This window comes from Eumetopias jubatus, unplaced genomic scaffold, assembly GCF_037043125.1.
Source record: "Eumetopias jubatus isolate StellerSeaLion01/CBP00866 unplaced genomic scaffold, mEumJub1_p1.0 scaffold_7, whole genome shotgun sequence".
NCBI lineage: Eukaryota > Metazoa > Chordata > Mammalia > Carnivora > Otariidae > Eumetopias > Eumetopias jubatus.
This window is the reverse complement of record NW_028274813.1, coordinates 89979963-90000906: the sequence shown is the minus strand read 5'-3', so window position 1 is coordinate 90000906 and position 20944 is coordinate 89979963. Positions and strand designations below refer to the sequence as shown.

Below are 20944 nucleotides of genomic sequence, written 5' to 3'. Positions count from 1 at the left end.
TTAATCTTCTTTCTGAATCTGATCCTTCTGCTATTCATGTATCTCTGTTTTTGCATTAGTATATACTGTAGCCAGATACCTTGTATGGGTTCTTTGGGATTTTTTTTTTTTTTTGCCTTTTTAAGTAAAATTTCCTTAGCTACTTCTATGATATAGAATTAGGTATAGAATTTCCAAAGCTAATTTTCAATGTGCCAAAATCACCTTTACTTTAGCAAAATAACTTTATGCTTTGCTTCACTGGGCTATAAGATGCCTTAGATAATTTATACTTCTTTTACCACACTTTCAGGAGTACCTTCTTAGAAAGGGTTTTATATCCTGGCTTGGAATAGATCTAATAATTAAAACCCTCCTTTCTGGAATTACTAAGATATCAAAAAACTAAACCTCATGGTGAGAATTTTGAAATAATGTTCAAAATGATACTCACATACTTATAATTCTTTATATCTTGAGCTACATTATTTAGATAAACTGGGAGGAGATATTCTGGAATGGGAAATAGTTGAAGAAAATAAAGGTGAGTGCATAGAAATATATGAAATGTGTGGTAGGATCAAAACTTGAGCAGTTTCGATGAAGCAAAGAGAATTCCGATAGGGAGGTGAGAAATGAGGTTGGATGCTGACTTAGCCTAGCTGAGAGAGCTTGGGGTGCTAATTATTATTTGTGTCCAGCCTGTTTAAGAGTTTTTCTTTTGTAAGAAAGCATATTTGAATGGGGGGGGGGAGCCATTCTAACTTGTGACTTAGCCACTGAAAGGGAAGCCTAGTTATTCAGATCTCAAAGCCTTAAAACTAGCAAATTCATGTCCAGGTGGTGGCTTAATTATATTTTAGGCATAGTGTTTCAGGTGAGTGTTACGTTTTATTTTCAAGTGAGAACCTTGCAAATGCAAGCATATCAAATGACGGTCAATGTTATAAGGACCCTCCACAAATAGCTAATTATGCTCAGAACAGCCCCAGTGGAAGAAAGATGCTGTAGAGGCAAACCCAGTTGTCTGGTACTTTTCCTTAAACCTTCACCTGTTTCCTTCCCCAACCTAGACCCATCTTGCCTAGCCTTCTCAATGAATTCTTGGCTTGAACTTAGTTCACTCAACTTTGTCGCTGACACACCCGTTGTTCTGACGGAATCCTGGCTTGAATGGAGCTTGCTCAGCTGTGCGTTAGACAAACCCTTCTGGCTGACCTGGTTTAAACCTGGCTTTCTCGATGCCATCTCTGGCATGTTCCAAGGTGCAAAAGGACTCTGCTGCCCTTTCCATTGCTCCCCTGGAGGGGAAACCAATTGCCACTTGGCACCAGAGTTTATCAGGCCCACATCCAGAGTACTAACATGATTTAGTGAGAATAGTACAGGGCTAGAAGGCAGGAAACTGGAGTTCTAGCACTGGCTCTGCTTTTCAGTAGCTGTGTGACCTTGGGCAAATCATTTCCCTGCCCTAGCTCAGTTTTTTTCATCTGGAAAGAAAAGTTAGGACCTGTCTGATCCTAAAAAATCAGGGATGCATGTAACATTAACAAACTCTTGAATGAATGGAGATTTTGGTTCCCCATGCTAATTAATTTTTCTGCCTCCCACACTGGCCTCTTTGCCCCAAACACGGGTCCTCTCTATTGTAGTTTTGTGGTGTGGACTCAACCCACCTCTTAGCCTTGGGCTTAGGAACCTCAAGCCCTTCCTCCCTAAGATGAAACTTATCCACTTGGGATGCTTCCAGCTACTTCACATGTAATAGTTTACCTCACCCTTCCTCAACAACCATGTAAGGGGCTATTACCTCCATTTGACACATGTAGGAATTGAGGTTCTCTGAGGTTATACAACAGCACAGTGCTGGTAGTGGGTGGGATTGGAATTCGGATCAGACTCGCCTGTTTCCACAGCCTGAGCTCAACCACTATCTATCTTCTCTATAAGTACCTGCCATTGACATACGAAGTACCTGGCATTTTGTGCAAGAGATCTCAGGGAACCCCTCTTGTTAAGGTCTCAAAGAAAATGGCTTCTAACTGCACTTCAGATGCTTAGAATTTATGCTTTGCCAAGCACTTTTCCACTTAATTTTAAATCCATGGGTATATCAAGGGGGAATTTAACCCATATGTTTCTGTTTCCCTAGTACTTAACTCATCAAAGAGGATTGTTTTGTAAACCTTAGCCTCTTCTTATGAGCACTATTGAGCTCATATTTGGCTGGCATTGGCTGGATTTTGAATCTGCCATGGTTGAAGCTTGATGTTAAATCCTTCTTTCCAACCACTATTTCATGATGGTTTCATCTTGTGAATGGTTAGAAATTGAAGGTGAATTATAAAGACTCTTCCAAAACTGTACCAAGATTCCACTGATATAAAAAGAGAATCACTAATGTTTGAAGTTTGTTGCACTCACCTAAAACCTCACCCCATTAAGCTGTTGAACTTTGCATGTATATGTTCTATGAGGGTAAAAAATTAAATTCATAGATGCTGCATTTTCTCCTGAAATGATGTAGAGCAAAATGGTCTTTGAGAGATAAGATATTTGAGAAGTTTCAGTGTATTACTGCCTTGGAAAAGCCTTTTAGCTTAGAATCTCCTATTTGGGAAATATTTGAGTTATACAGCTAGTGGAAAGTTTCTTTCAGAGACCACCATTAGAAACATAGGAGGCAAAAGCCTGTTTATTATCTTAGCATGTAGATTAGTTGGGTACATTCAGTTCTGATATCCTGCTGAGTTGGAGAATTAATTAACTTCACATGAGTTCATCTAAGGAATGTGTATAATTGTTGGTAGTTGTGCATGACCCAAAGGGAGGCAAGAACGATTTTTGTACCTGGTTAAAAGTTCAGTTTGGCAGACATATATGTTGGGTGTCTTCTGTCACTTTTGGGAACAGAGGATGAGAGGCATTTGGGGATAGAGGATGAGAGGTCAGAGGCCAACAGGGGACGGTCCCTCCTCCTAGGGAATTTACCATTCAGTAGGCTATGACCTGTCTGTACCACGGGCCAAATGGTCTGAGTACTAAATAGGCAGTGTAAAGGCACTGTACCGTAGGAGATGATGTTCATTTGGACTGATGAAGTTGGACAGGCTCCCTCCAAAATGAAGTGTTTAAGTTTGGCTTGAAGGATGAGGTCTTTGAAGGGGGAAAGGCACTCTGGGATGAAATAACCAGACATATTCTTGGGTAATATAGCCAATGCCAAATAGTTTTTCCCCGATTTCTGCCCTGTTTGTAGATGTGGGGTGGGATGAGTCTGTGGAGGTGGATCAGAGCTCTAGAAACTCAAGCTGGGCTAATGGGGACTGTTCACGTTCTTCATTAATGAGCATCTAGGATTAGCATGATTAGCATGAACACCTGTATATGGCCCCATCTTTAACTGGGCACAGATTTTCAGTGCTGGGAGCCTTTAGTCTTAGATCAAGGAGAGAACATGGGAAAGTGGTAAGGAAAGGAACACAGCAGTGAAGAAACAATATGTGAAATTTACATAAAAGTCACCTAAATACCGCGTATAAATGAAATTAACATAGCACATTAAGTATGGCCTTATGTTTGAAGGGTGCATAAATGAGGGTCAATTCTTTCTGAGGGAGGAGAAACCAATCGAATGATGCACGTTATGTGAAAAGTTCTCCTCTATTCATGGTATCATTGTCCTAGAACTCTTAGACACAGGATTAAGTGTTTTATATATCTTATCTCCTATCATTCTTACAAACACCCTGGCTATTATTGTCCCTATGTAGAATTAAGAAAACCTAAGATCAGAGAGTAAATAATTTGTCCCGGCCACGTAGGTATATAAGATGCGTCCATCTCAGTGTTTGCAGATAGTTACAAAGGTGAGAGAAGAATATACACCACTTAGCATAAGGACTAGAACAAGGCCAATACCTATTTGGACTTTCCCATCCCAACTCCTGGACGTAACTAGCTCTGTTGTAAATTTTAACACACATGTTTTTCAACTAACACCAAAATTGCTTTTGTGTTTTCATAGTTTAGGGTAGATATATGTTCTAAGATAAAATTGGAATAATTTGCATTTCATGCAAACACTCCAGCACTGCCCCGAAGGTTTACATATAGCTGCAGATTTAGGAGTAGGAGAAGTAAGATCACTGACGTTAATACAAACATTGCTCAAATCTTGAGGTTGGGATTTAATCCTGATGTACAGAAAGACAGAGAAGCGGGACCTAAGAGAGGTGTGAGTACGAGGGCCTGACCCAAGGTTTGAGAAGTCTGAGTTCTAATTCCATCTTTTATTAATTTGCTTTGTGACATTGAGAAGATCAATTCACCTCCTTGAGGTTTAGTTGACCCTTGTATAAATTGTATGATCTCTTTGAAGAAGGCAAAGTAGTAAGGGGAAAGCATAGATTTAGAATCAGAAACACCAAAATCGGAATTTTCATTCTGCCGCTTAGCCTGTGTATGGCCTTGGGCAAGTGCCTTTACTTTGAGCCTCGGTTTCCTCTTCTGTAAAATGGGGGTCGGGGAGTCTCCCTCAGAAATGCTGTGAGAATTCGGTGAGCCAGCATGTGAAAGTAGCCAGCACGATGCTCTATCAATGTGGGCTTTCTTTCCTCCATCTATAAGCTTCTTTCCCATTCTAAAATGAGAGATTCCAATGCTCATCTTATACATAAACTTTTGAAGCACAACCAGCTCATAATTATGGAATTTCCTGTATTAAGGGGCTAAGCACTTCTCTCAGATCAGACTTGTCATCAGAAGACTTTCCAAGGTCTGGATGAATCTTTTCTTTTCACATTAACAACAACATCTGGGATTGAAAACAAACGAAAAAACAGCTCCTCTCACACAAGCCTTAGGGGCAGGGAATGGAAAGAAAAGTGTGATAAAGTTCATTTACCACCCTTTTCCTTCCCCTTCTTTGAGCCAAAACAGATTAGGAGGCTAAGACTTTGTTTTTATTGGTTGTAGAGACCATCTGTGTCTGCAGAGGGGATCAGCATTGCTACCCTATGTAAAGATTGAATAATTCCTCACACTGATGCAAATGCAGTAACACTTTCCAGTGCCCTTGCAGTCTCTCCCTACCCAAGGCCCTCCTCGGAATTTACATCGTTCTTTGCTTTTCAGTACATTCTTATTGACACACAGTTTGAAATTGCCACTGTTTGGCAATAGCTCCAGAATTCCATTAGTTCCAGATGTCCACTGTATTTGTGTATATTTTTATGATTGTTATGGTAACAAATCAAATACATATAACAATTGGGAACCTGCAGAGGAGGGGATAGTGGTATCTATTTTCAGTTAAGGGCAGTATGTGGGGCATATCACGTTAAAAAATAGCTCAAGGGTTTCGAAAATAGAATAGAGAAAGGTATTGGTGACCTTGTTTTAAAAAATGGAATGTATTTCACAAATGGGAACTGGCAGTCGTATTGATGCATGTGACTATTTCTTTTTTTTATTATGTTATGTTAATCACCATACAGTACATCATTAGTTTTTGATGTAGTGTTCCATGATTCATTGTTTTTGTATAACACCCAGTGCTCCATTCAGTACGTGCCCTCCTTAATACCTATTACTGGGCTAACGCATCCCCTCACCCCCTTCCCTTCTACAACCCTCAGTTTGTTTCTCAGAGTCCATAGTCTCTCATGGTTCGTCTCCCCCTCCAATTTCCCCCCCTTCATTTTTCCCCTCCTGCTATCTTCTTCTTCTTCTTTTTTTTTTAACATGTAATGTGTTATTTTTTTCAGAGGTACAGGTCTGTGATTCAACAGTCTTACACAATTCACAGCGGCATGTGACTATTTCTAAGTTAGTTAATTTAAAAATGTGTATGCATTAAGAGCAGAATGTTAAGGCAAGTTAGCAGAGGCTAGTCATGTCCCAACATTAGACACCTTATCCAGTTGCCAGGAAGGAAAATTAAGTTGATTTTTAGAATATGAGTTCATGAAGGAATAATATCTGGAATTCTCCTTTGAATTTGGGTGGAAATTATTTATGCACTTGATCTGCTTTGCTCAATCTTTTTGTTCTCAATTTTATTTAAAAAAATTTTTTTTAAGATTATTTATTTGACAGAGAGACACAGCAAGAGAGGGAACACAAGCAGGGTGAGTGGGAGAGGGAGAAGCAGGCTCCTGGCTGAGCAGGGAGCCCGACGCGGGGCTCGATCCTAGGACCCTGGGACCATGACCTGAGCCGAAGGCAGACGCTTACCGACTGAGCCACCCAGGCGCCGCTGTTCTCAATTTTAAAAATACATGCTCCATAAGAATTTCAGAAATGCAATATCTTACTCTTGGATCATTCACTGATATATATATCAAATGATAACAAAACCCACATACTTGGTGTTTCAGTTAGGAATGAGTTTGGATGAAGTAAGGGGCTTAAACAAGTAGGGATTAATTTTTCTTATGTTACAAATGAATTTGCAGGTATCACAAATGTCATCAGGGACCGCTGACTCTTCTTCCTTAGTGCATGGGCTTTTGTTCTCAGGATTGCAGGTTGGCTGAAGGACTTCTAGGCATCACATCTTTCTAGAAGGATGGAAGGCAAAGGACAAGGGGGTAATCCAGGTGACTGTGTCTTATTTTATCAGAAAATGAAAAGCTTTCCTTGACTCTCCATCCTGTGGGCCTCCACCTGCGTCTTGTTGACAGACCGGGGCACACGTCTACTACTAACTGGAAGGTGGCTAAGGACAAACGGACTGTAGGGAGCGGGGCGAGGCAGCTGTCCACATGTGCCTTTCAGCTTGCTCAGAGCAAGAATCCAGGCTTGACTTGATCTTTACCGCAGCATTTACTCTTACTCTATTTTGCAAATCCCAACTGTTGTTCACAAGAGAAGGCCAAGCCAGAGAGTAGAGCTGATTCAGAACAAATCTATCAGTCCTGCAGGACAGATTAAAAGGTACATGTTCTGTGGTCTATGGGTCAGTGGCATCATCTGTTTTGAAGAATATCAGAATATCTCAGTAATCTGTAATCGTGGCATTTGTGGGAGGAAGGGAAAAAATGAAAGAACTAGGAACTCTGGTAGGTATTTTAGATACATGCTTTCATGGACTACTCACTACCTGCCTGGGAAGGCAACCCCAGGGGGCAGAAGAAACTGACTCAAGGGTAACTGCTCACTGCCACACTGATCATCATAGTTTTAGGATTCAAGTCAGATGGGATAGATTCAGGGAATCACAAGTATTAATTATGGCTTGGCCAAAGGGGATGAATAGTGTGCAAGACTATGGGATTATACTAACTTGGGAGGTACATAATTTTTCATATTCATTCTTTCATAAATACTTGAGAACTTATTATGGACCCACAAACTAGTCTAGGCCCTGGGGATACAAAGTTTAGTGAGAGAAAATATTTATCCTTAAGGCTCACAGTCTGATGAAAAACAATCATATAAATCAGTGATTATGGTGGGGTTTAATTAGTGCCACAGAGGAAGGAAGAGGAGAGTGGTCAGGGCAAGACTTCCGGCAGAGGGATTTGCAGGAAAAATAAGGGGAGGAAGGGCAATCCAAGCAGAAGGGACATGAGGTGAGAAGCTACAGTCCCCTCGGTGTCCCTAGACAGGGACTGCACCGAGCGGAGTGGCAAGGGATGAAGCTGGGTAGGGACCATTCCACAGAGTGCCCTAGGTTCTAACCCAGTCAAGTTCACTACTGTGTGGTTAGAGGAAATGGGGGTCTACTGCAAAGCAGAGATGATTGGGTTACAGAGCAGGGGCAGATTAAGAAGCTGTCGGGGTGGTAAATTTTACAGGGTTTGCAGGGCTGATTGAGTGTGGGGTGTGAGGACTTTTATAACACCTCCTCCCAGGTTTGTGGACTAGGTGATCTGGGCCATGGTGATGCCCTTCACCAAAATAAGAAGTGTGGTGGGAAAACGAGCCCCTATCAGATACATCTTTCACACTGCCTTTCTTGCGTGATGAAAGTGACCTTCTCTCCCTAACCTCGCTGCTATGTCCTGGCTCAGGCCAGCTACGAGGCCACCAGGGCATCTGAATGGTTCACGACGTGGCCGCTGAAAGTCCATCAGACAGGTGGAGCATCTGACTTAAGATGCACAGCAAATTAGTTGCAAAGCTGAGACTGAAAAGCAGGCCTCTTGACTTTTTAGGCCTACTGCCTTTCAATTCTACCCCTAGGATGTATTCTGCTTAAATAGGCAAGGTAAAAGCATTAATCAATGCCTGCTGCCTTTGGGGGAAAATCAGCTAGAACTTTGTGTGTTACTAAGAATTAGCTACTGACTTATATATGGCTGTGATAACTTTTCTGCCAGTTTATTTGTTCTTATGTGGCCCCTCTTGAGTTACAGTCGAGGAAGGAGGGTAGCTACTAAAGTGGTATGTTTGTTTGGGCTTGTGTTACTAACTGGGAAGGGTTTTATATTTTCACTTTTCTTTGAGAATGATAAGTTACATATTTTATAAAACTCTTTCTGGTTAATCTGGACAAGTTACCTAAATAGTGCCCCAGTCTTGTTCATCACTTATTAAATGGTGCAGAGGTTTAAGCCTTTTTTGAGCCACAAATACTTAAGAATCTGATGAAAACCATGGGCTCTCTTCCTCCAGAAATGTATAAATGCATACCATATATTGGTCAGATCCAGTTGGTTGCAAGTAGTGAAACTAGCCAAAGCGGAAAGGAAGATTTGTTCCTGGGATGTCCCAGGAACTCCAGGGCAGCGGCGCATCGAGCTTTATCGAGGCCTGGAAGCAGGAACCAGCCGCTCTCTCGGCCTCCCCCTGAGGTCATGTGGTCTCTGTCCTTGCTCCTCTCCTCAGACATCATCCTTCCTCCAGGCAAATGACCTGCTCTGCGCTTCTTCAAATACCTACCGGCGGCCTAGGACCCCAGAGGTAACATCACCTGAGGGTCCTGGCCCCTGCAATGATGAAGACCAGTACTTCCCAATCCCAGTTCCAAATTTCTTGAAGAGAACATGTGATTGCCCCACTTGGATCAGGCACTTAGAGACTAGGGCCACTTTACTGTGTCCAGCTCTGTCAGACATGTGACTTATGTGCAATGTCTGGGTGCTCTTGGACCTTGTGGGTCCCTGTTAACTGTGATCATCAAGTAAAGAATTACAGACTAGAGAAATTGGAATGCCAATAACCCAGAGGCACTACCTTTTAGCCATAAAACTACTGCAGAAAATGGAACATACATTTGAGTAGAGGATGTTTGCATGAGCATAAGACCTGAGAATACTTGCTCCATGCAGGAGTTGTGGGTTTTGAATATCAGTAGTTAAATCCCAGGATGGTGAATGTGATGTAGATTGAATTATAACACTCTCCAAGGTCATTGAGATTATATTCCTAACTTTTACCCTTAAAGGTTTGGAAATTCAATTTTAATTATTGCTAACATGCTTTGTAAATATCCAAGGGAATACAATATAGACCTGTTCATACATCCAGAGAGCCAAAATCTGGCTCAAGTTGTTTTTTCTTCCACAGTTAGAGAAAATTGTGGTGTTTGGCTTGCCTCTTGGGGCATGTTAAACCACTTTTAATGCTGTCTCTTATTATTTTCTGACCATATGCACTTTCCACACATATCTAACTAGCTGCCTCAGATGAAACCCAACGTCTGGCCAAGCTGATGTAAATCTTTAGTAAGTGGTAAGAGAGAACAGAGTGACACAGTGCCCCTTTAGTGTTCAGACAGTACACGATTTAATAGTTGTAGACCTCATAGTCTCAGGAGCAACTTGAGATTTTCTTTCCTTTTCTAGAGAATGGAAATTTCTGAGCTGTCTTCCCACCAGCTGCATGAGGTAAAACTTAGCTACAACTAAATTGACCTATTTACCTGTGTAGCTTAGTATTCATCCTTAGCTCTTCAGATTATTTACGTGGGGTGTCAGGAACATAATTTTTACTTCCAAAGAGCATGCTGCATACTGTGCAATTGCTATTTGATGCTTTAAAACCATTGTCACCTACACAACATGCATGTCCCAGAACATCCAAACCTGTATGTTACCAGTGAAGCTGCCACGAGGCCAGAAGCTGCCATGATTGTCCAGTTGGTAACATGTTCTCAGACCATGTGGTAGATCTTAAAAATGGATAACTGTGAAATAAGAGCAAAAATGCAGTTCTAAGATTCTAATGCTTTTAGTCTTTGGTTTCTCAGAAAATCAGTCTCCTGCCATGTTTTGATATCTGAGCATGCACAGATTTTTGTCAGGAATCTTCTTTTGTTGATTAATTAAACCGACCTGACTGGGTTTTGGAACTGTGGCCTCTCCCATTCCCTCAGCTTCCATGCCTGTCTTCGGCACAGTTCACTCACGTGTTCTGAGGAATGCTCGTACTTTCTTCCAACTTGTCTTTCTTCAGTTGAGTTCAGCGCCAGACCCAAGCTGGAAACAGTCTCAGGAAGTTTTCATTCATCAGACGTTTTCTTCCAAAGCAAAATTCTGAGAATAGGAGGGTCACCTTGAGAACTACTTGATAGTGTATTATCATAGTTCAGTGATTGTGTGTGTGTGTGTGTGTGTGTGTGTGTGTGAGAGAGAGAGAGAGAGAGAGAGAGAGAGAGAGAGACTCAGAGACAAAGAGACAAGGGTGGAGGGGATGAGCAACCTATGTAATCACGTACCCAAAAGCAAATGAATATTTGGTAAAAAGCCAATTCTAGAAATAACACTTCTCAACCAATGTATCTAAACTGTCTCACTGTCGTATATCTGTCTTGATGGTACAGAAAGTCCATATTTATATGAGGCATTTCTCAGTTGTGGTTAAATTGCTGAACTTTTGTCCTCTCCTTAAGTTTTTCACCAGATCTCTCAGAATTGATAATCTCATCGGAGTGTGGTATGTATCAATTTCCTGTAGAACAAACTTAGGGCTGGCAGCGAGCATGCTAGTGGTCTTGGATTCCCTTGCCCTGTCATTTCATAGACGCGGCAGTGAAGTTCCTCTGGAGGAAATCCCACCCACATGCCAGGATTCCGTCACATATTGTTTGTCTGAGCCATGTGTACTTAACAGTCGGGTTTCTGTGAGAATTGGCCAAACGTGTTTGAAGGAAGAATTTCAACCCTATAGTTTATACATAAATATGTGAATGTGATATGACTACATGCTTGCTCAAAAAGAGGAAGGGAAGGGCAAGAAATTTAGTGAAAAAGCTGAAATGCACAGACCAAGATGTAATTTCTTTATATATAGGTTTTTATAGCATCAAGATGAACAGATAATATTGTTTTATGCAGGGCCAGCCTCATCCATTCAAATCACCTGTCCTATACTGGGTACTTTGTGAAAGTGTGAAGACCTTTCATGCTGATTATTGATAGTTCGAGCCTAATGTTCTGTCAGATTCCCCATCTTGGTGCATGGCTGGCCACGTATCCAGCTACTGGAGCCAGAAGCCCAAAGTCATCCTTGTCTTTCCAGTTTCCCTCAACCTTCACGTGCAAACCATCTTCATGCGCTGTTGGTGCTCTCCCCCCAGGAGCACCTCCCACCTGCTGACTGCTCTCTGCTTCTGCACCACCACCTTTGTCTAGCCACTGCTCTCTTTTCTCAGGTCCTTCAGTAGCCTCCTTGCAAGCCTTCCCATTTACACTCTTGAACCCTCTATGCAGCGCACTTTCAAAATAACACGTTGTGTTTTCAGTGACTTCCTGTTGAGCTTCGAGTCAAATCCAGACTCTTTACCATGGCCTGGAATGTGCTGTGTAATCCAGGCCCTGCCCCGTGTTCCAGCCCCATGGCGTGCCCCTTTCCCCTTGCTCTCTGAGCTCTGGTCACAGTGGCCTTTTTCATTACTAGAGAAGCCAGGCCCTCTCCCAGCTCAGAGCCCCTGCTCTTGCTGTGTCTTAAACCTCGGAAGCACTTACTCTCACTTTGCACAGCTGACCTGCTCTCATCCTTTAGGCCTCTGTATAAATAACCACCTTCTCCAAGAAGTCATCCGTGGTGGGTATCCCCAATTATTCTCTATCCTGGCAGCGTGCTTACTTCATTTGTAGACGAAATCACAGCCTCAAATCTAAAATGATTTTAAATGTATTCATCTATTTGCTGACTACTTGCCCTGCCAGGTGATAAATTCCACGTGGTCAGGGACTTTTTCTCTTGCTGCTCACTGATACGGCACAGTAGCTCGGTAACTATTTGTTGAATGAAGAAATTCTTGATTACGTTTTACAACTGTAATGTTTACTCATTGAACCTGGTCATGGAAGTCAGAATGTCTGATTTTATTTTAGGCATTGGGTAAAATATACACAATGTACCATTTTAGCCATCTTTAGATGCAGAGTTCGTGACACTAAGTGCATTCACATGGTGTGCAACCACCCCCACCATCCATCTCCAGAACTTTTTCACCTTCTTGAACTGAAACTGTACCCATTAAACAATAACTCCCTTCTCCTCGTCTCCCTCAGCCCCTGGTAACCACTGTTCTACTCTTTCTGTCTCTATGAGTTTGGCTCGTCTGGCTATCTCATATTAGTGGAACCTATATTGGAATAACACCAATCAGTTCATTTTTATTTCCCCTTTACAAGCATAGGCCTTTATTCTCCATATGTGAAAATCTCATTTATAATAATGATTTTCCAATTTTAACAATAAACATTCCCTTAGAATCCTTCAGAAATTTAATGCCCTTCAGATAGAATTTGTATTTGGACATTAAGCAATATTACAAGGCCCTTTTAAGATACACGAGTTGATCTAAGAATATGTCAGCCCTGGAAAGTTATATTGAATGTCATTGATCACAGGGCCCTTTACTCCTATGTTATTAATCTGGCTTTTGGAATGTAGGGAATGCTTTATACATGGTGGCTTTGAAGAAAATGTAAAAGAACAAATACATCAAATTGTTGTATAACACAATTGTTTTTGTCTTGCTGTTCAATAGCTGATGCTGTGTGGTGAAGCTGCAGTTTGGTTTAACATGGCATTCATGCAAGCCGTTTTCAAAGTGCATAGATCCGAGCCAGCTGGTTCTTTAACGTGCAATTTGCAGACCACGAAAAATGAAGACACTCTATGATTTTATTATCTTGATGGTAACTGTGTCACCCAACCCAGAATTTGACTTATACCTACCCCACCACCCATTTTTTTTCCTAGTGAAGGTAGTTTGCAGATAACATTGGGGAAAAGTGAAAATCAGTAGGAGGTACAGTGAGGGAACAAAGAGTGTGAAGTCCGTGATGATTCATACATGAGATATTCTCTTCCCTGAACAAGATTGTTTACTGTTTTCTTCACCACGGAAGAGAATAAAATGTGGTAACAGTATGGGGCACCTGGGTGGCTCAGTTGGTTAAGCGACTGCCTTCGGCTCAGGTCATGATCCTGGAGTCCCGGGATCGAGTCCCACATCGGGCTCCCTGCTCAGCAGGGGAGTCTGCTTCTCCCTCTGGCCCTCTTCCCTCTCGTGCTCTCTATCTCTCATTCTCTCTCTCTCAAATAAATAAATAAAATCTTAAAAAAAAATGCGGTAGCAGTATTTTGTAGTTGAGTCGATGCTGCACATAATCAGGTTCCACAGAACCATGGCCAGGATTTGTCAACCACTCTGCGTGTTACAGTTAAAAGGTGTACATCCCCTGTGTCTGCAGTTTTGAATGATATTTATAATAAAATTTGTAATGGTAATACTTTTATGAATTAAAGAAGTTAAAAGTCAGGAAAATGTTAACAGAAAGAGTTTTGTGCTTATTCTTCTGCCCTATATCTAAAATTTTTTTTTTAGTTAGTTAACAGTGAAGCTGTATCTCAGATACAGTTACTAAAAGATAAACATGTTGCATAATGTAATTTAGTAAATTTTGCCAAAAGGTCATATTCTTTAAATAACATTATAGAGACCATAGTCACACTCATATCTTGCATGTAGTATTTTATAAAAATGTATGGATTGGAAAGTATATTTGAAATTTATTGTGTCATTAAAAAAAAAAGAAACATAGCTTGGATGAAATGGAAGAGACAATATTGCATAATAAAAGTAGCCCAGGAAGGAATTCTCACCTCTTCAGAATTTTTATTATTAAACATTTCCAAACTTACATTAAAGTTGAAATAATAATGTAAAGTATACCCACATACCTTCCACCTACATTAAATATCTGTTCACATTTTTCCACTTTTATACACATAATATTCTCTATGTGCTTATTTCTATATCTGTGTGTATATATTATAATATATAATATAATATATATTACACTAGCATATATAGTATATAGAAATGTAATTATATATTATATATTTATAACATATAGGTATGTACTTATATATATTTGTTATCTGTTTGTTTTGGTGAATCATTTGAAAGTTAAGTTGCATACATCACACTTTACCTCAGAGATAATCAAAATACCATGACCATATCTAAGAGAACAATTCCACAATATTATATAATATGTAGCCCATATAAAATTTCCCCAGTTGTCTCTTTTTGAAACAGAATCCAATTAAGGGGGGGCACCTGGGTGGCTCAGTCATTAAACGTCTGCCTTCGGCTCAGGTCGTGATCCCAGGGTCCTGGGATCGAGCCCCGCGTCAGGCTCCCTGCTCAGCGGGAAGCCTGCTTCTCTCTCTCCCACTCCCCCTGCTTGTGTTCCCTCTCTCTCTGTGTCTGTCAAATAAATAAATAAAAATCTTTTTTTTTTTTAAAGAATCCAATTAAGGTTTGGTTATTATGTCTTTTTAATCTAATCCCTCTACCATCTTCTTCCTCTTTTTTTTTTTCTTTAGAGAGAGGGGTGATTTATTTTTGGAAAAGTTCAGGACAGTTGCCTTTGAAAATCACACATTCTGGGTTTTCTTAGTGTTTCCTTGTGGTGGCATTTGTCTTGTTCTTCTACCCCATATGTCCTCTCTGCTACAAGTTAGGTCTGGAAACTTCATTGATAAAGGTTTGACTATTTTTGGCATAAACATCATAGATGATGTTTAGTACTTTATATTTAATCAAACCAGGAGTCATGGAAGTATTTCAAGGTGGTCTATAATAGTATAATTCTTGAGGAAATTAAAAGTTAACTTTTGGTGTTACCGATGCTAACTTTGATCATTGGGTTTGGAACCTGGGTGGAGAATTCCCCTGGCATTTCACTCAGGTACCACGTCTAGCACTGGGCAGGGCAGTTGGGAGTAGGAGTTCCTGGTAGTGAAGTGATATCATGTAAGTAGATGCACTTTGTAACACTGAGAAGGGAAAGCTTAGAAATGTGAATTCAGTACTATTAGGACAGTGGAGCAGTGGGTGGTTAGCCTTCTTAAATTTTAATTTGCTGTTTTAGTGAACTTGTGGTTAGTATAATTAATAAAGAACATAGTAAAGTGCCTCATAATCAGTCAACACTATGGAAATGAATACTATGGAATTGGGGATTGTATTGAGCAGCTGCAATCCCAGTTCATGGGCTTTCTCACATTTCTAAGGTTAGAGCTTCAGGTAAGCAGTCAGCTATCTTGCAGACACCACCAATTAATAATGGAACATAAGCACTTCTCAATAAAGTTAAGAGAGAGAGAGAGAGAGAGAGAGAGAGATTGAACTTAGAGCCCTAGAGGGCAAAATCACTTTGGGGGGCTTTTGCAAAAGACAGACGCCCAGGCCCCATGCCACATCTACTGAATTGGATTCCAGGGGATGGGAATGGGGGAGAGAGGGAGAGGGGCTGTGGGAGGACAGGGGTGAGGCCCAGGCATTAGCATTTTGCAAAACTTCCCCAGGTGATTTGGTTATGTCCTGAGGTTAAGAATAATTGGAGTAAGAAGAAGTGGCAGCAGTTATGAGACTAATTATGATGATGGAACTTCTTTGCTTTAATTTTCCTCAGACTAAAAGTTCTCTGAACTCTTCCCTCAGGAGGTTGTATTGAAATTCCCCACGTTCGGAGTCTAATGCGTCCCAGGCCAACCTACCTGAAAGGAAGAAGCATGCTGTGACCCTGTCATGGATAAATTGATATCTCATTCTTTTTTTTGGTAATTTTTATGAAAAGAAGGATTTAAAATAATTGGAGCCTACTGCCCCAAATTATATCCTTGTGCCTTCCCTGCAGTTTGTGGTTTAGGGACTGGGCAGGAGTGACAGGATTTCATTGTACCACAGAATAGTCTTTCTCTGTGCATGATGCATTTGCTTCAGGGTGAAGTCTGATTACAAATGAAAGTGAAGCAACACTGTGGGTCACAGCATTCTGAGCTGCAGATCTGGGAAGGGACCGAGGATCTGAAACTACACATACACGTTGGTTAGATCCTGTCTTGAGGCTAAATCTATGGGGACTATTGAACAGTCCTGGAGCCCCTCACCAGTCAGAATGGGAACATGTAGATGCAGAATTTCCCATGAACAAGCCACACTAAAGTAAGCCAGTTAAGAACAAATAAAATTGCATTTTAATTAGGGAAAGGCTTGGCCTGTTGCCCTAGTTCATGGAGGTCTTATAAGGAAGTGATTGTGGAGCAGTTTGCAAACAGAAAGTGTTTTTAATACTATATTTTAGTTGAATTAGGAGTAATGATTTACGTTGAGGGAATGAGTCAGACATTACCCAAGCATTGAATTAGGCACATTCCATGTCTCGTGCTGGGACTATCTGAAAAAAAAAAAAAAAGTATGTAAATTTAGCCTGGTGTCACATAAGTGCTATGGGAATAATTGTAAATAATTGGATTATTAGTAAGGAACTAGGAGTGTGGGCAGATTTTTTTTTCTGTGGTTCAAGTATTGGACAAAAAACAGCATAACTTTGGCAATCTAAATGAAACACAGGACAGAAAGCACATGCTGCCAAATCAGAATGACATTTGAAAACCACGTTAATAGAGCATTTACCTTCCAAGAAATTTTTAGATCCAATTCTATTTCATCCAGATTATGCCTCTCCCTTGGCACTCAGCGATTTTTATTGAAAATGTGTCTTACAGATACATTTTATGTCCACTTACTAATCTGCACTGTCAAATGGTTTGGTTCTTTGTCCATAGTGTTAAGTATTTAGTGTAGAAATGTGTCAAGTCTATAGATTCTGTTATACATACTCCAACTATTTGCCAGATATCCAGTATATTTAATAAAGATGGGTCCCTATGCGCTCTAGAGATGCCTAATGAAAATTGTCAGAATTAACAGTTGCCATTTCTATTCCATGCATTTCATATTGAAATGAGAGTAAGAAGTTGTTGACCCTGGAAAAGTCTAAGGATTATTTTCTTTTTATGAGGGTCTTCCAATGAGGAATTCATGTCTGAAGTCATGAGGCAGTGTCAGGCAGGACTGAATCAGATTGTCTTAGTATTTTGTAGTGTGCCTTGATTTTGCTGGTGTCAATCTCAAAAGACACTTTTGCACCTACCCTGAATCTTTGCGATCCTCATCTATAAAATATTTTCTGTAGGTTATCTTGACAAAGTGAGCAGCAAAACCAAATCCAAGCAGTGTCAAAGAGAGGATTGTAAATTCAAATTCATGTTCCATTATGTTTTTTAAAGATTGAAAACGTCATGCCACCATGAATCTGTTTGACTCAAGCATTTGTACTTACCTCCGTAAATTAAGAGAAGAAACAAACTTAAATTTCTTTCCTTGTTACCTAACATAGGAGGTTTTATTTATTTTTTAAATAAAAGATTCTGTTGCTGTGATCTTTCTAGTCTCAGAAGTAAAATATGCATATGTAGTTATAAAAATCTTGGTGGCCGTTGCATGAGACTAAACATTTTTCATCCTCAAGGAGTTCATTAGTAATGTATAGTGAATGTTGTATGTAATAATGAAGGATTAGAAGCAATTTAAATGACACACAGTAAGGAAATTATTGAATAAATTATGTTATAACTTGATGGAAAGTTATCCATCATGTACATCCATTAATGTAACAATTAAAATCATATTTTGGAGTAGTAGTTACATGGGAAAATGCTTTTGGCAATGTTAAGATTCAAAATTACAGACTTAATATAGTTCCTATTTCATGAGGAAGAAAAAAACACGCGTAAAATTAGGTTAAGATAATATAACCAATATGTATCAAAGATTTCTTTAGCTGCAATTACATGTGATTTTTATTTTCTTGCTTATGTTGCTACCTTTTTCTAATTGTCTGAAATAATTTTTTATTTTCGAATCACAAAAATATACAATAAAGTGTTAAAATAGAAAAGAAATGCCATATGTTAGAGAAGTATTTATTAAATGCCTACAGGTAATATTTGGAAGAATTGAGCCAAATAATGAACGATTGCAGCCTTTGACTTTGTCCATGTGTTTACTGCCTTTAAGAGCACTTTTGCTGTGAACTGTCATGGTGCTGTCATTTTTCTTTATTGACAGAATGAAATGAGGGCAGAGATCTTATTCAACAGCACTTAATTTTTGTATTCTTGTTCGAATTCAATACTATGGAAGAAGATGGAGGATTTTGAATAGATCTGGCATACTATGAAAAATATTAAATTTTAAAATATACCTAAAATTTGGCTATATAAAACTGAAAAATAATCAGTAGGGTAAAAAAAAATATGCATGAACAAAGTAAAAAGACACTAAACTGAGGAGGCAACGAGATGAGGCTGGAAAGATGGGTGGGGCCAGAGCATTAGAGACTTGAGGGGAAGAAAGGTGTGAGCTTAGTCTTTTTGAATGAAACTGGTGGTGTTTACGTACAATCTAAACAAATTTTTGACCTGTGTGTGTATCCTATACTAGTGTTTACTTAATATTTTTCTTTAAATTGAATTAAACTTTTAAAACTCATCCTCTTCATAGCAAACGTATATGAGAAATCACTAGTCTGTTATGGTTATACTTTTTAATAATACAAATTAGAATTGATAAATGACTACTAACCTCACAGTCTAAAGCCATCTTGCATCCCATCAGCGATACACATAGCACACTTTGGCAAGCACTTGCGTGGAAAGGACGATGTGGAGATGTGGACTTGACTTTTTGGCCATCCTGTCCGTCTCTCAAGTGCTACCAGAATTTGGGTGTAGTCCTCTTGCTGAACTTGACTGGGTGACGTTTTGTTTTAGGAACTCCTCAGAAGGCTCATCTTTCCACATGGACATTAGGGCAGCATGGGCATTAGGGTGGTGCCATTGAGCACAGATGGCTCATTCCAGCAAGATAGAAGGGAGAGTGAGGAAGAACATTTTAGTGATAGGGAGTCGCTGGGGTCATAACTGCAAAAGAGAAAGCAGGAGAGAATACACAGAGCAGAGACATGCCTACCTACCTAGAGAAAGAAAGAAAAAAGAAAAGTGAAAACCTAACCCAGAGGTTTCATCAGCACACACGGTGATTTTCATAAACTGTAGAATTCATTGGTGAAAGGAACTTACTGGAGTTATTTATTATTTATCTACTGCATCCCTGGACTCACAGGGAACACTATGTACTTCTGAAAATGACACAGGGGAGCATGCAGTTTTGGGTAATGGGTAGAAGCCCATGGGTTTTGCCACAACTCAGCCTCCCTTAATCTGTCAAGGTCACTGTAGAACAGAAAGGGATATTATGGTCTCAATTTCTCTCATAGGGAGACTGAGGACAGCCTGACTTTGGTCCACTGTGCTCACTACATGTTAATCTTTCTTGTTTCTTGGATGCTAAATCCAGATTGACTTTCTCCTTTTAGCAAAACAAAACAGAACAAAAACGGAGGCAGATTTTTATATCCAGTGAGAGTACTTGGAAATTCTCCTGTGGCCTTCGCTTATCCCTGTGTGCTTGAAGATGGACTTTTGCCCAAGGGTTACAATGATTTCAGACCAATGTCCTTACTCTTTGTCTTAAATACCTAATGTCTTTGCATGGGTAAATATTTTAAAATGCTTACTTATTTGTTTGCTTGCTTGTTTTTTGTATTTGAAATAAGATGGACCCAATCCAAAAGAATTGAGTAACCCATTTCTTCTGTTCAAGGACCTACCAGGAGGAAGGTGCCACGACTTGCCTCATTGCAAATTTTGAAATTTTTTGCTTTCTCCAGCCTGAATAATTATAGACTGTAAGCTCCGTGAGGGCAGGGATTTGATCTGTTTTAATCATTTAAACATCTACATCAAGCACAGGGGCTGATTCATAGTAGGCACTAATACATTTTTTTGAGTGAATGAATGTATATTAATATCATAATGCTCTGTATGTATAGGACATCATAGTTGTAAAGTGTTTGATCCTTACAACAGTGTCTTCACAGTGGGTAGGAACTGGTGTTTTTATCCCTGTGTCCTAGGTGAGGAACATGGAGGTGAGCGGTAGAATGGTCTGCCCAAGGCTTCGCACGGAGTCACCGATGTGCAGTTCTATCCCTGCACACTCTTTCCCAATTTGGAGTCAAGTGAGATGGGGCACAGCTGTTCCTCTGCCTAATGGTTCCTGCTTTTCTGGACCTTCATGGAATTCTTCTTCTTTATTTTCAGATTACAGGACAGGCCCATGTTTTACTGTGGTCAGCAACCAGATGTGCCAGGGACAGCTCAGCGGGATTGTATGCACAAAAACACTCTGCTGTGCCACAGTCGGCCGAGCCTGGGGCCACCCCTGTGAGATGTGCCCCGCCCAGCCCCACCCCTGTCGCCGGGGCTTCATTCCAAATATCCGAACCGGAGCCTGTCAAGGTAAACCTCTGGCCCATGGAGTTATTAATGGATTCATCTTATTTGCTCTGGAGAGCCATTCTCCAGTGAAGTTGGAGAGAATGGAAAAGCGGTGTCAGAGACATAGCTTCACGATTTCGCTGACGGCATGATATCCAACTTAGGCATTAGGAGCCTGGCTCAAGAGAGCCGCTCTTCTCCCTGGAGTTTTCCTTGCCTGCAGCTCCCTCCCCCCCGCAGAGGTGTTTCTAGGGGGTGGTATGATTCTCTTTGCAGCAATGCTGTGCATCGCAGCAATGCT

At 40.4% G+C, this 20944-nt stretch overlaps 1 protein-coding gene across 1 annotated transcript in view; it reads left to right on the top strand.

Moving 5' to 3' along the window:
• Positions 1-20944, top strand: part of FBN1 (fibrillin 1) — a 222989-nt gene that overhangs the window by 80920 nt on the left and 121125 nt on the right. Inside the window, exon 6 of the mRNA XM_088025122.1 lies at positions 20467-20664. Coding sequence (XP_087881248.1) covers positions 20467-20664 — 198 coding nt within the window. The remainder of the gene's footprint in view (positions 1-20466; positions 20665-20944) is intronic.